The following is a 13487-nucleotide window of genomic DNA, read 5'->3' on the forward strand; positions in this document are numbered from 1 at the left end:
TCAAGATAAAGAAATGGATGGCATTCAGAACAGTGGGCCGACCCGCCACCTTCAAAGATGATGATTCCTGCTACCTATTTCCATATCTAGTAAATTCAGAAACGGAAACAGCACAGCAAACAATGTCATGGTATAAAATCCTTAGAAATGCCAAGTCACTAACATAGGAGACACGGGCCAACACTTTATGCACCTGGTTTTCCATATCAATAGATAGTGTCAACCGATTCATCTGAGTTTTCAGACTGTGAAATCACTTCTTTCCCCTCAAGAAGGAGAAGATCTAGTTAAACCTAAGATTAAAGAGGCAGATAAAAGTGCCCCCTGGACTGCAAAGGCCAGGAATTAGACATGCTGCTACCGCTCCAGCAGGCAGGCTTCAGACACGATCCATTACAGGGGCGGCTTCCCTCGGATGCCAGCGAGGCTAATCCTTCTGCAAAGCATGACAGCTTCTCAAACTTGACTGTGGTGAATCCAAACCAGATTTTTATGCTCTATGATCAGCTTTCAAAATACAAAATCATTTTTATATTGTAGTGGGTTTAGGTTTATTAGATTTAAATTTGCAAACAAAGATACAGACACCAGCCATGCCGCTTGGCCTGAACTCCCTTGATGCTCATCTTGCAGAATAAAATATCAGATAATAGCGAGATAGAAATATATGGAACCAAGGCTTCTTTATAAGAAAATGCTGTCAACTGTAACAGAGTTTTCCACATCCTTAAAGAGAACCATTCAAATTTCCATCTCTGGGGAAAGAGGATGACAATATGTCAGCAGAACATTCTCACTGATACCAGAGCTTTTCAACTGAGTGTCATCAATTCTGAAGCCTTTTATTACTCTGACAGCTGGCTGGAATTCCTGGAGGCTGACTTACCTTTTTGCAGTCAGATAAGGACTTCTCACTGGCCAATGTGCTGAAAATGGTGGTCTGCAAAACAAGAAGGGGGGAGACACGTAAGAACCGTCAAAGCGCAATGATACTGATGCTGCCCTGTGCATTGCCAATCCCAGGTGGGTACCACCTGCCGTAACCCCACTGATTTCTCTGGATTTTCAAGCGCCTGCCTTCACTGCACCCACTGCCACCCCCTCCAAGTTGGAACATTCATTATTACTTGTATTTATCTTCATTTCACAAATAAAGGACTGAAGCACACTTAGGTTAATTGTCATATCTCAGAAATAGTTAGATCAGGAAAGAAAGCCAAGCAGTCTGACTCCAGAACCCACGTTCTCAACCATCCACAGTACTCCATCTTGATCACAAAGAGATACGTGCAAATTGTCAGATGCCTACATCTTTCAAGCGAGACCTGTGATGCGCCTGAGGGATGGAGTGGAGCTTCTCCCCATCGCGAGATGTATGAGTCTGAACAGCAGACCTGGGGTTTGCCATCTCCTCCCCACTTTCTTCAGCTCCCTCATTCTCCCCGTGATTGACTTTTCACATATTTGTGTGGATATTTTCGTGGCCTGATGAGCCACTAAAAAGGCACTTCACGTCAGCATTCAAGGCCAGTTGAGATTTACAAGCAAGTTTGCTGCATTTGGACTATTCTATGAAGAGTTCAATGGAGCTATGGTCGACCACATAAATGGTATTACATTTTTTTTTTCTGTAAAATTTTCCACTTTCTCTTTAATTACAAAACTAATATATATTCTTAATGAGTCAGCCCCCTTTCTAACCTATATTTCTGAGGTAACCAATAGTAAAAATTTGTGTTCATCCTTCCACACCTTGTCTATTTTTATGCAAATATATAAGTACTACATATTGATTATATGTATTATATATACACATGCACATAGAGAAGTTTCTTTCCTGAGATTATACCATTCTACTAAGACCATATTATCAACATCTTTCCAATCTGTCCATATTGATTGATTCTTTATTTTTTTGAGTCTGTGTCCAAGTTTTATTATAGTTCTTAGTGAAAGAATCATTAATAAAAAGGCCTGATTCCATGAATTCATGAATGCATACAGGAAAAAGCTATAAATGTACAGATAGCAAAATAAAATATTGGTAGAGTTGATACAATAATTTGGGGTTAATTTTTCTTCTAGTCTATGAACTCAGAACACCTCTTCTATTTCCGCAGGTTAACCTCCAGCACACAAGAGTGTAAACCATATCAGCTTCTTCTCATACGGATTTATGGACTGCTAGGTAAATATGCTGTGACTCATTCTTCTTAATAGCTGCATAATATTCCACAATATGGATATACCATACTTTATATAGGCTTTCCATTACTGATGAATATTAGATTGTTTTCAAGATTTTATTATTTTGTTGTTGCTTTATAATATATGCATGCTTACACATTAAGCATATGTGTGTATATATGTATGTATGTGTGTTGTGTGTGTGTGTGTATATATATATATATACTGACTATCTTATTTTGGTTGAATAGAACCAAAAGAACTAAAAGAAATGTATAATAAAGAGTTTTATATGGCTCAAAGATCTAATGTATTTCAACTTTTTCCCATTCTTGCCTCACGCAACATAAAAATATTTATCAGCCCATCTAGGGTTTTGATTCATTTTCGGACAACCCATAGAAAAAGTTAAGAATCTGAGCCAGCACATATTCAGACCCAAAATATAGGCAGTATTAAAGGACAGAAAACACAGACATGGATAAACATACAGAAAAGCATCTTTAATGAAGAAAAATTAAATTTAAGGTTTAGGTTGGGTGTGATCTTTAAACTTGGTTTGTTGGCAGTTTTTATTTGTGTTTTCATTTTGTTTGTAAGAGGAGGGATACATGTTATTCAGAAAGTTTAAATTAAAAGAGGAAAGTAAGAACAAATTTGGGTGGTGGGAAAAAAAAAAAAAAAAAAGAAGGAAGGTCAAAGTCAAAATTGGTCCAGTAAGGAAAGCAAGAAGAGCCAAGGAAGCAGACAGCTCCCACACCCCACCCCTACAATCTTCCCACCAAATGTTTTTCTCATGACCTTCCATCATCTTTATGCATTTGTACCATATCATGAGAAAGACCTCAATGTTCGCTTTCAGAGGAACATAAAGACCCAAGAAGACTTGTAACCCAATTACCTGGCCCAGTGCCCGGCACAAAAAAGGTAACCACTAAATATGCACTGGATGGGGAAAAAAAAAAGACTGCAGTCCTTACCCCAAAACACTGTTCTGGAAGCACACTGCTGGAACAGCAGCCTCACATGTCGCAGCATTACAAAGTGAAGCCAAGGGAGAGACATGCAAGGGTCCTGAAGAGTGAAATACATTTTCTCTCCATCGAGCATGTATCTATTGTCTGTTATCCACTTGGTTTGGCTAAATCACGTTTTCAGGGCCAGGCCTATGAACGTTTTGGACTGGATAACTCTTTATTGTGGGGATGTGTGTGCTGTGCTGTGCACCATAGGGTGTTTGCAGCATCCTTGGCCTCTACCCACCAGATGCCAGTAGCACACCCGCCTCCCCATATCAGTCATGACAGCCAACTGTGTCTCCAGATATTGCCAAACGTCCCCTGGAGCAGGGTGCAAAATCATCCCCAGTCGAGAACAACAGGTCTAAACTCTAAAGGAGCTGGTTATGGAAATGATGCTGATTCCCTGACTAGTGGGAAATTTTCCAGGACACAGAAGTCTAATGGTGGGAAGTTCTCTTCCTGTTCCTGATTTCTAGTTTCATTCTCTGTCCTAAATGGAAGTAAAATCTAGGGGAGACAGAAATTCCAGCTACTGAAGACTTTGTGTGGTCATCCACACGGGGGCAACTTGAGTGACTCTAACTGCGTTTTTAACTAAGCTTAAGATACACCACGGGGGAGAGTAAATTAAGGAACATGTCTAAGAATTCCGACATTAGTGCTCTGGCCCCTGGGAAAATGATCTTCGAAATTAAACAATACTATTCAACCTTCGAAAACAGTCTCAGATAACCTGAGAACAATTTCTGGAGGAGAAATTAGGGTCAGAGATGGGTAAAATTAGCTTCCCTAAAAATATTAATACAGGCAGCTCTAAACGTTACACTTGTAGCAAAGAACCACTTGAGCCAAAGGACAAAATACACAGTGAAATCTCAGGACATGAGACGAGTGTAAAAGAGGTCTGGCCAATGAGAGTCCACGTCCTTAATTTGGCCATTTTCTAAGGGGATTCTACCTATACGCTTGGTCAGTCTCATTTCATTCCATTGAAAAACTTCAGCTGGCATCCCAGTTTCCTAACTGCAGCTATCGTGAATGACTCTGGGTGGGCTTTCTAAACCTTCCAGTAACACGTTCACTTTAATTAGCGAAAATGAAAGACTCAAAACATGGCTTACCCGTGCTATGACCTTCTTGATTGTTGCATCAATATTTTTCTACTAAAGAGGAAACTCCTAATGAGTCCCTCCAGCACAGCTCGCCTGGTGCTGCGTTTGTCACGGGAGCTCAAGCATGAAGAAGCACAATGACTTTTTTAGAGTACAGGCATCTAACGCTGTCGGCGGGGTGACCAGCATGGGGTGAGCCGTATTATACATGGACGGTTGTAGCAATTTCCTGAAATGAATCTAGAAAGGTGAAGCCTCACTGTTGTCCATTTATATACTGATGCCTGAAATTTCACTTGTTAGAGCTGTTTTCAGCGTAAGACTTTGAATCATAACAATCCCTCAAGGGATGCTAGGGTGTAAGAGTCACTGCAAAGGGGAAAATTGGAAATTTCATGTGTTGTAATTTGTTGGTCTGTTACACCCTGGAGGGAATAAATTTATTCATTCTTTTTCCTACAAGCAGGTTCTTCTTGTCTTTTATTAATTTCAAAAGCAGATTTCGATAGGAGAGAAATGAAGACTTCCATCACAAAGACACCAGACACTCAATGGTGTTAGAAATAGGTCACACAGGTCGCAGGTTAGGCTCCCTGCAAAGCAGACTGTGAGATGGAGATCAGCAAGCACGAGGCTTATTAGGGAGTGCTCTTGGATCTCCACTTGGAGAAGGGAAGGGAAAGGTGCAGGACTGAGAAGGGGGAGATGTTGGGCTGTGGTGCAAATTCAACAAAGGTCTCAGCCAACCAAATGGGGAGCTATGAAGCTGGGTTAGACTTGTCCTAAGCTGGGGTGAGGGAAAGGGATGCCCTGGGAAGAGGGCAGACGCTGGGCACAATGTCTCTTTCAGCCAAAGGCAATTTCCTGAGAGGGCTGACAGCTGAGGGCAGTGTGCTCAGAGATCTGCGTGGAGCATTGCTCTGTCCACTATGATACAATTTACTTTGACACAGTTTTGCCAAGGGCAGATACTGACTGTGGCTGATGTGCTTGAGTTGAACATGACCCTTATCAGAGCTTATATTTTTGCCGGTCTTTTATGATGGAGTCATTGGACAGATAAACAAGCGGACCACTTGCTCAGGCGTCTAGGCGTTTAATTCTTCTCTCTTCTTAATAGACGTCCTTGTGAGCTTAAGACGGATTGCTGGCCTTGAGGTCTTGCGTTCTTCATTATGAAATGAGGAACCCCCTAGTTTTTTCCTTTTAGGCCATGAGACCCTGCTACTTTGAAGAAAATGGGCCTGATTTTATCAGGCATTGTTTAGAATCAGTGAGCTCACTGCCTACTTCTTTCCTCCATCCTCCGAGGACAGAACGCTTGGCTGAGTAACATGGTCTGCTCCTGATTATCTACAGGGCTAGAGAGGCTTTCACAGGGGATTCACAAAAGTGTAACTTACAAAATGCCATTATATCCAACTTTGAGACAGACATAAATTACATACTGACTGATATATATTAAATATATATATATAAAGGTTCACTTAGAAGACTGATGTGCTTAAACATGTCTTCCTTAAATTAACATTAACAACCATTGATAGAAATATTCCAAGTGGGCCAAAAGGCTAAAGCAACCCAGAAGGAAGAGTGACTTGGGATGAACGACTGAGGCTGCTAAGGCCTTGGTCAGAGAACTGGATGGAGGGCCACAACTGATGGCTCCTCCAGTCCAGCCTACAAAAAGAGACTTCTGGAAGGGCAGCTTCTCACTCCATCCTCACTGGCGGGTGCGTTTGGCAAAGTGATTGAGCACTGAAAAGAGGCTCCATTGGTTCTACACCCCTTTTTAAAGACGAGTTTACTTCTTAGAGTTATTACAATGTTGTTTCATTCCCACTAAATTAGGTTTGGAAAAAGAACAGAAATAGAGACACTGCCTCTACTGAGCCAATTTCTGCCACGTATTGTCTATATCTAGGATTTATGTTTTTAAAACAGCAAACATATGACACTTACTCGATTAAATTGGAACAATGTCGGGGGCAAGAGGCAAGAATTGCTTAAGTATTGGATTATAAAAATTTAAAGAATTCAGAAATTGAATCTCTGATGATAACGTTATTAAGTTTTGTTTCAAGTATTCATTGTTCCTGTGTGTGTGTGTGTGTGTGTGTGTGTGTGTGTGTGTGTTTCACTCTCAATCAGGTATCACCAGAGGCTGGCTAGTTTTGATAAATTGTCAAATGCAGTTGAAAGCAAAGAACCATTTAAAGGATTGATGCCTGCATAAAGCATCTCCGTTTGATGCCTGCAGTTTGCACCCCACAGATAACTGAATGAGTTCTTATTCATTGGTAGATGTCAAGACCAGATCTACTCATATTAGTAACAATTTGGAAGTCTCTTAAACACTTAAATCGATGGGTCCCCAAAGTACACATGGTTTCTTAGACATTTTAGTTGGCCAGTTTTATGATTTCTAGACAAAGTGTGACTTCCCATTTGGTTTTCATGCTTTCCCAGACCAGTATTGACACATGTGCGCTAACAACAGTGGTCTCCCCTCCAGGCAAAGTGTGGCATTCATATTTATTTTTTTAAACTGCATAATTATAAAACACAACCAGCTAAAGGAAAAAATTATACCCCTGAATAAATGATAAAATTACAGTGTTTTCTTGTAGTCCATGAATACTGAAAATTTCAATTAACCAAGTGAAAAGCCATTGAATATGCCAGCAGGATTTATATCCCAGACTAATGACCATCATCTGCATCCTATTTAGCTAATGAAGGTTTGGAACACTTGTGGATAATTAAGGGAAAGCTGATGGGAGGGAATTCGAACCACGGAAAGATCAAATCTATTTATGACTGCGTTTAAAACTAAACATATCTAATAGTTCACTCAATCAAGGCATAATGTCTGTTCATTTGTAATGAGACAGATGCTCGTAAGTTAAGTAGGCAGGTTAGCTCCCCAAACACACAATTCCTTCCTGATTCATTCATTCCATACATACTTATTGAACACCTATCATGTGCCTCTGCCCTGTGGATCATCCCAAGAGTACCATGATTTCCCTAATTTTTTTCCCACCACTTTCCCTCTTCCATCTTAATTACCTTTAGAGCTCTGTTTTTCATTTTACTCAAGCAACTACTGTCCACCTATCCATCATGACAGCCATGGCGTAGGTGCCATCCAGGGACATGAAGGGCAAGTACACAGTGTGCAGTGGGGCACCTGGCTGTTTCTAAGACCTGTCAGAGCACATCAGAGGTGGGGGTTCATGAGAGGAAGACTAAAGACCATTAGAGGGAAGGAGGTACCTGAAGTTTAAGGGTGGCCAGAAAAGGAATCAAGCTCAGTGCAACTCTACTGAATTTCACTGAATAGCTTACCAGTCATCTCATTCACTTAAGTCATTATCCCACTTAAGTAGGGGGCACCTCTCTGGACCCCCAGCATATCTCCAACAAGAGTGGGTTTAACCAAGGTGATGCTTTAAGGACCTGTACTCCTAGGATCTACTTCAATGCTGAAAATGGCACACCCAGCTGGCAGGCACGTTCTGGGAGGTCAACTGACAAGGACAACTCACTTTTAGGTGCACACATTTTTGTCTTTCAGAATCCCTTCCATGTCTGAAAGAAAAGCCAGGTAAAGAATATCAGAGCCTACACACACCCGGTTGGGCACATCTCTAAGCTAGTCGGTCACAAACATTAGTGGCAGAAGAATCACCTGGAGGTCTTGTCAAAGCACAGATGGCTGAGCCCCACCCCCAGAGGCTCTGATTCAGGCGGTCTGAGGTGTGACCCAAGAATTTGCATTTCTAACACATTCCCGGGTAAGGTTGATGCTCCTGGTCTGGTAACCATACCTTGAGAACCAGTAAGAAATACCCAAAGCAAATTAATAGCAATGATAATCATGCCTTTTAGGACATCACACAAGAAGAAACGGTATCTCTGCCTGGAATTTCCATAGCCCAGTTTTAATTAGGACAATAGTGATAATACCTCCCGACATTTACATGAAACTTCCAATTTCTAAAGTTCCTTGACGCACGTTGTTTCAGTTGAACTTCAAAACAACCCTATGAAGTAGTCCTACGCTCAACTCTAGGACACTAAGAAAACAGAGAGGTTAAGTGATTTGCCCAAATTTTCTTCACTAGTAAGTGCTCAAACCACAGCTCGTCACTGGCCTTCAGAAGTATTTCTGGGGTAGACTGTGCTGTGAGAACTGTACTCTGGGAGCATCAGGGTGCAATATGAAATCCACTTAAAATTAACAGAGCAGACTATTGTTAAATAAATATTAATTTCTTCTTACTCAGCACCATTTGCAAAAGCTGAAGAGCCTTTGCATGCATAGTGAATTTTAGCAAAAAGACCAAAAAACCTCCCTTATAAGGGCTACGGAGAACAGAGACTGAGAAATACATACAAAGTACAGATACCAAGTTAAGGTCAGCAGCAACTCTGAACCCTAGGAAGAGAATATGTGTTACTTTCAGAGCTCTGTTTTAAAGAGAAGAGGAGAAGAGGTGTTACTTTTTAGTACCAGTTCCCTGCTCCTACAGGGAGTGGGTCTTCCATGCTTCCACCAGGTTAGCATCTTTGGGGCTGACAACCAGTAGGAAGCTCTGAATCTGCAGGGACCACGAGGAACTCAATGGTTTACAAGCTGCACAGAGATAAAACAATAGGACCTGAGGATGCGGTCCCCACCTGCACCCCTGCAGAAGGACGAACCTCCTCCCTTGCTGCGCCCTCACACCCCAGACCCAGGAGGATCCTGCAAGACCAGGGAGACACTGAGCTCTGGGGCAGGGGGAGGAGAAGCTGTCAGAACACATTTCATGCACTCCACGAAGGTATCTGAATGTAACCAATTAGTGCCAGGAGGAGAGAGCAGAGCAACAAAGAGCTTCAAAGAAAACACAACAAAATGCAACATACTGAGACAAAAGGCCCTGAGTGCTGTCCAGCTCCACCCCACAAAGCTGCAGACCAAGGCTCCCTAAAAGCCATCAACTTAATATAACAAGGCCAGAGGCCCCTCCTCAGGGTCATCCCACTGTTCTTTCCAGAGCAGAGAATCCTCATCTGACATAAGTGCTAAGGGAAGAGAGATTGAAGGAACTAAGGCAAATACGAAGGGCAGAAGATTTCTGTACATTTTGACTTCAAAAGAACAGTGAGGAGACTTTGCACTACAATTCAATGTATATTCGCATCTGTACTTTTTGAGTTAATTACTGTGGTACTTAAATAAGACCACATCAATTATTATGAAAGATTACTCACTATGTGATAATTTAGAACCTTAAGATGCCTCCAAATCTCTAGTGTACCTTACACAAACCCCTCTGATGGAACTTAACCACAGGTGGTTATCTTCTGCGTTGCACTGTAAGCTCGTTGAGGCCAGAAGCCAATTCTTAAGCATTTTCGGCCACTACACGTTAGCACAGTGAGGGGCACAGGAATGAGGACACAGTAGGAACTTCAGAAATGTTTGTTGAATGTATAGTGAATGAGGTAAGGAAAGCAAGAGGGTGGAGAGAGGGAGAAGCAGGGAAGGGGGCACAGGGTGGGGGCAGGGAAAGAAGGAAGAATGATGATAGAAGAATGATAATAATGTGGGGCTAACACTCTGCAGCAGGAAATGTGTTATGAGCTGTACTGTGTCCTCCCCAAAGAGGTGTCTATGTCCTGACCCCTTGTACCTGTAAATGTGACCTTGTTTGGAAATAGGGTCTTTGAAGATGATCCAGTGAAGATGAAGTCAGTACAGTGAGTCCTAGTCCAGTAACTCTGGTGTCCTTATAAAAATGGAGAAACCTGGACACAGATACACACAGAGGGATGATGAGGAGAGGACAGCCATGTGATGACGGAGGCAGACTGGATGGCTGCAGAGGCAAACAAAGGAACACCAAGGATCGCGGACCAACACCAGAAGCTAGGAAGAGGCAAGGAAGGAGTCTACTCAGAGTCTCAGGCAGAGCATGGCTCTGCTGACGCCTTGATTTGGGCCTAGCCTCCAGAACTGTGAAACAATAAATTTCTGTTGTTTTCAGCCCCCCGGTTCATGGTCCTTTTTACGGCAGCCTTAGCAAACTGATGCAGAGAGAATGTACCAGGGGTCTCTACTGATCATCTGTGACAGTGGTTGGACAAACTTTTTCTAAAAAGGGACATATGAAAAATATTTTAGGCTTATATCTTATTTTATAGACACTGAAATTTGAATTACATATAATTTTATGTCATGAAATTTTATTCTTCTTTTGTCTTTCCCCCACTATTTAAAAATGTGTAAACTACTCTTAGCTTGCAGGCCATACAAAAACAGACAGTGGCCAGAGTTGGCCTGCAAGCTATAGCTGGTCTACCTCAGAGTGCAGCTCTAGGAATCAGAAACACCTGGCTCTAGTCCTGATTCCACTGATTATTATTCTTGTAACATTGATTAAATCATTGGCTTTTGTCTTCAGAAGAGCACAGTAAACTTTTCCTCACCACCTGGAAGGTTTTAAGGATGAAATGAAAATTATGTACTTTAAAACGCTTTGTATATGGTTAACAGTACTGGTACTTTGATATATGTAGCTCTGTCTTACTCTTCAGAAATAAATATTAACACTAAGGTCAGGGTGCTGATCAGGTGACTCTGAGCCATGGAGTCAGAGCAGAGTGGAAACAAAGACATAGCCCCTTCAATCACCCAGTCTTAGGATGGGTCAGGGAAGAGGACAAGAAGATGCCTACCACACACGAAGCCATGGCAGACAGAGGACCTTCTAGAGTAAACAGCAGCTCCAAGGCAAATGTTCATCATCTTTGGTCACATTTGATCCTGGACTAACTGCTGAACCAGGACTTTCTTCTCTTAGGGAACGTTCTGGACCAGGATGGACCTGCTGCTGAGAGGCTGTCCTGTAACTCAGCTCCCTAGATCATCATGCTAAACAAACATTCATCATCCACTAAAGCTCCTTTGGCCATCTTAAGCCCATTTCTACGGTGCCAACAGCTGACAAAGCCATAAATATCACCCTGCACGCAGAACTGTCTTCACACACACCACCGTCAGGAATTGGAACCCTGCCACTGGGCTCTGCAGGGGCTGGACTAGAGCTGACAGCTCCAGATTTTCAGGTCTGGCACAAAGTAAAGCTGAAGAAAGCAATGAGGAATAAAGAAAATAGTTCACAGGAGGAAACACCATTTTGCTCACACTGCGCAGGGCGGTAGACATGCCGGAACTGAGTTATGCCCTTGAGGAGCTGAGAAGCAGACCCTTCCAAATGACTAGCATAACCCACCATGGTCATAAGTCTTAGAAAGTAGGGATTTTTCTCCAAATTAATTATCCTGATTCTCCTTTATCCCTAAGGCTATGCATTTCCTTGATGTAGCGAGAAGTGCTGTTACTAAACTTACTGTCAGCTCCTGACTCCTCATATGCATGTTCGAAGTGAACAGGAGAGAATTCACATCTTACGCTGACTCCTGGCTGCCCCCAGGATCTGAAGTCTCATCCTCCTTGTCACCTTCCTCTCCATTCCCACCTCCACCCTGCAATCATCACCATCTGCCTTCAAAAGCACAGAGAAGAAAGCCATGGTGATTGAATATCTCTTAGCAACATGATGCCCTTCTTCTAAAAGATGCTCACAGAAAAGCTTGGCTTTGCCAAAGGTGCCCCTATTCCTCCTGGGAGCAGGGAAGCTTAATGGAAAGGGCATGGGCTCCAACCCCGGCTCTGCCCACATTATGTGATTAGGGCTCATCTCTTAAATTCTCTGAACCGCAATCCCTTATGTATAAAATGGGAACCAGGCCATTTACCTTAGAGTATATGTGAGAATTTAAGAGGACGTGTGCTCAAAAAAATGGCAGTTATTATTACTATTTCAGAGAATTCTGGACTTCGTCTCCAGCTCTGTCTCCAGCCGCATTCACCCTACAGACTTCACAAATGCCTATTTACAGGATGTATCTGTGCCCCTGAAGCCCATAATGGTGCATGAGAAAGCAAGGGGAAAGCTCCAAGGTTACTGGAAGCCTGGGCTCTAGAAGAGCATGTGGGTGGGGGCAGAGATTAGGGACTGGCCTTCTCCTCCCTTGCATGACCTCCCTCACACTCCTCCAGGTGACTGTATGCTGTCACCTTTTCACACTCCTGGTTAAACTGGATGGATAATGACTTATACTGTGAATACTATGCAGTACCTGAGAGGAAAGAAAAGTGATGTCAATGATCACTTTCAACACACACACACACGCGCGCGCACACACACACACACACATAGAGCTATGCTTGCAGGTCTGAGTAATTGAGAAAACATTCCAGGAGCCTTTATAGCTCATTTTCTAGGAAAGCATAATCTTTCCAGCAGCAAGAGAGAGGATACGATCAGGAAAAAAAAAATTAGCTTGGGAAAACTACACATCAGTCAGATAAAACAATGAAAAACATTATACCGTATGTAGTTATTTGGGTGGAGGGGGTAGGTGGTTACGAAGTACCGTTAAGCGTCAAGCCTAGCTATAGGTGCTGGAGGATGAGTCTCTCCTTCAGACTTCTCAGGTAAGATGGTAATGAAACTGCCAACCAGCCTTGGGCAATGAAGTTGAGGTGCTCAACCTTTGGAGGGATTCTTATTGCTAAAGTGGTAGGAATAACTTTTATCATAAGGCTTTCTGACGGTGTCTTTCTCATTTTCTTTTTCATAGTAATTCTGTTTATTCATATATGCCTAAACAGATCCATCTTAAAAAAAAAACAAAACACCCCACCAGTATGTTAATTTGTAATCCAAACTGATGAAATACTAACCTGTAAATTTGGGGGCGGGGAGAAGGTCAAGAAGGAAAGACATTTTCATAATTACTGGCTATTACAAATCATTTAAATGGACGCACAACAAGAATGGAGGTTGCAAGGCTCAGTGTGATGGGTTCCTGTTTAAGAGCCCAGCAGTGTCGTTAATCAATGAATGGTGATGTGGCATTATCTCAGGCCCTCCAAGTGATGGTTTGACAGGAAGTCGATGGCTACACAATTTTCCTGCACGCCAGAAATAAAAATAAAAGATCTAGCTTGCCGTAAGCACATTTCATAATTAGAGCGCTGACAGATGCGGCCCTTAGCCCAGTTTTACATTACTGCATCTTCATTTCTTCAGAGCGTTTATTT

At 42.3% G+C, this 13487-nt stretch overlaps 1 protein-coding gene across 1 annotated transcript in view; it reads right to left on the reverse strand.

The window, feature by feature from the left end:
- RASGEF1B (RasGEF domain family member 1B) overlaps positions 1 to 13487 on the reverse strand; it is a 492806-nt gene that overhangs the window by 315230 nt on the left and 164089 nt on the right. The window contains exon 3 of the mRNA XM_064485730.1: positions 887 to 940. Within this exon, the coding sequence (XP_064341800.1) occupies positions 887 to 940 (54 nt within the window). The remainder of the gene's footprint in view (positions 1 to 886; positions 941 to 13487) is intronic.

Source organism: Camelus dromedarius, chromosome 1 (genome assembly GCF_036321535.1).
Source record: "Camelus dromedarius isolate mCamDro1 chromosome 1, mCamDro1.pat, whole genome shotgun sequence".
Classification (NCBI taxonomy): Eukaryota; Metazoa; Chordata; class Mammalia; order Artiodactyla; family Camelidae; genus Camelus; species Camelus dromedarius.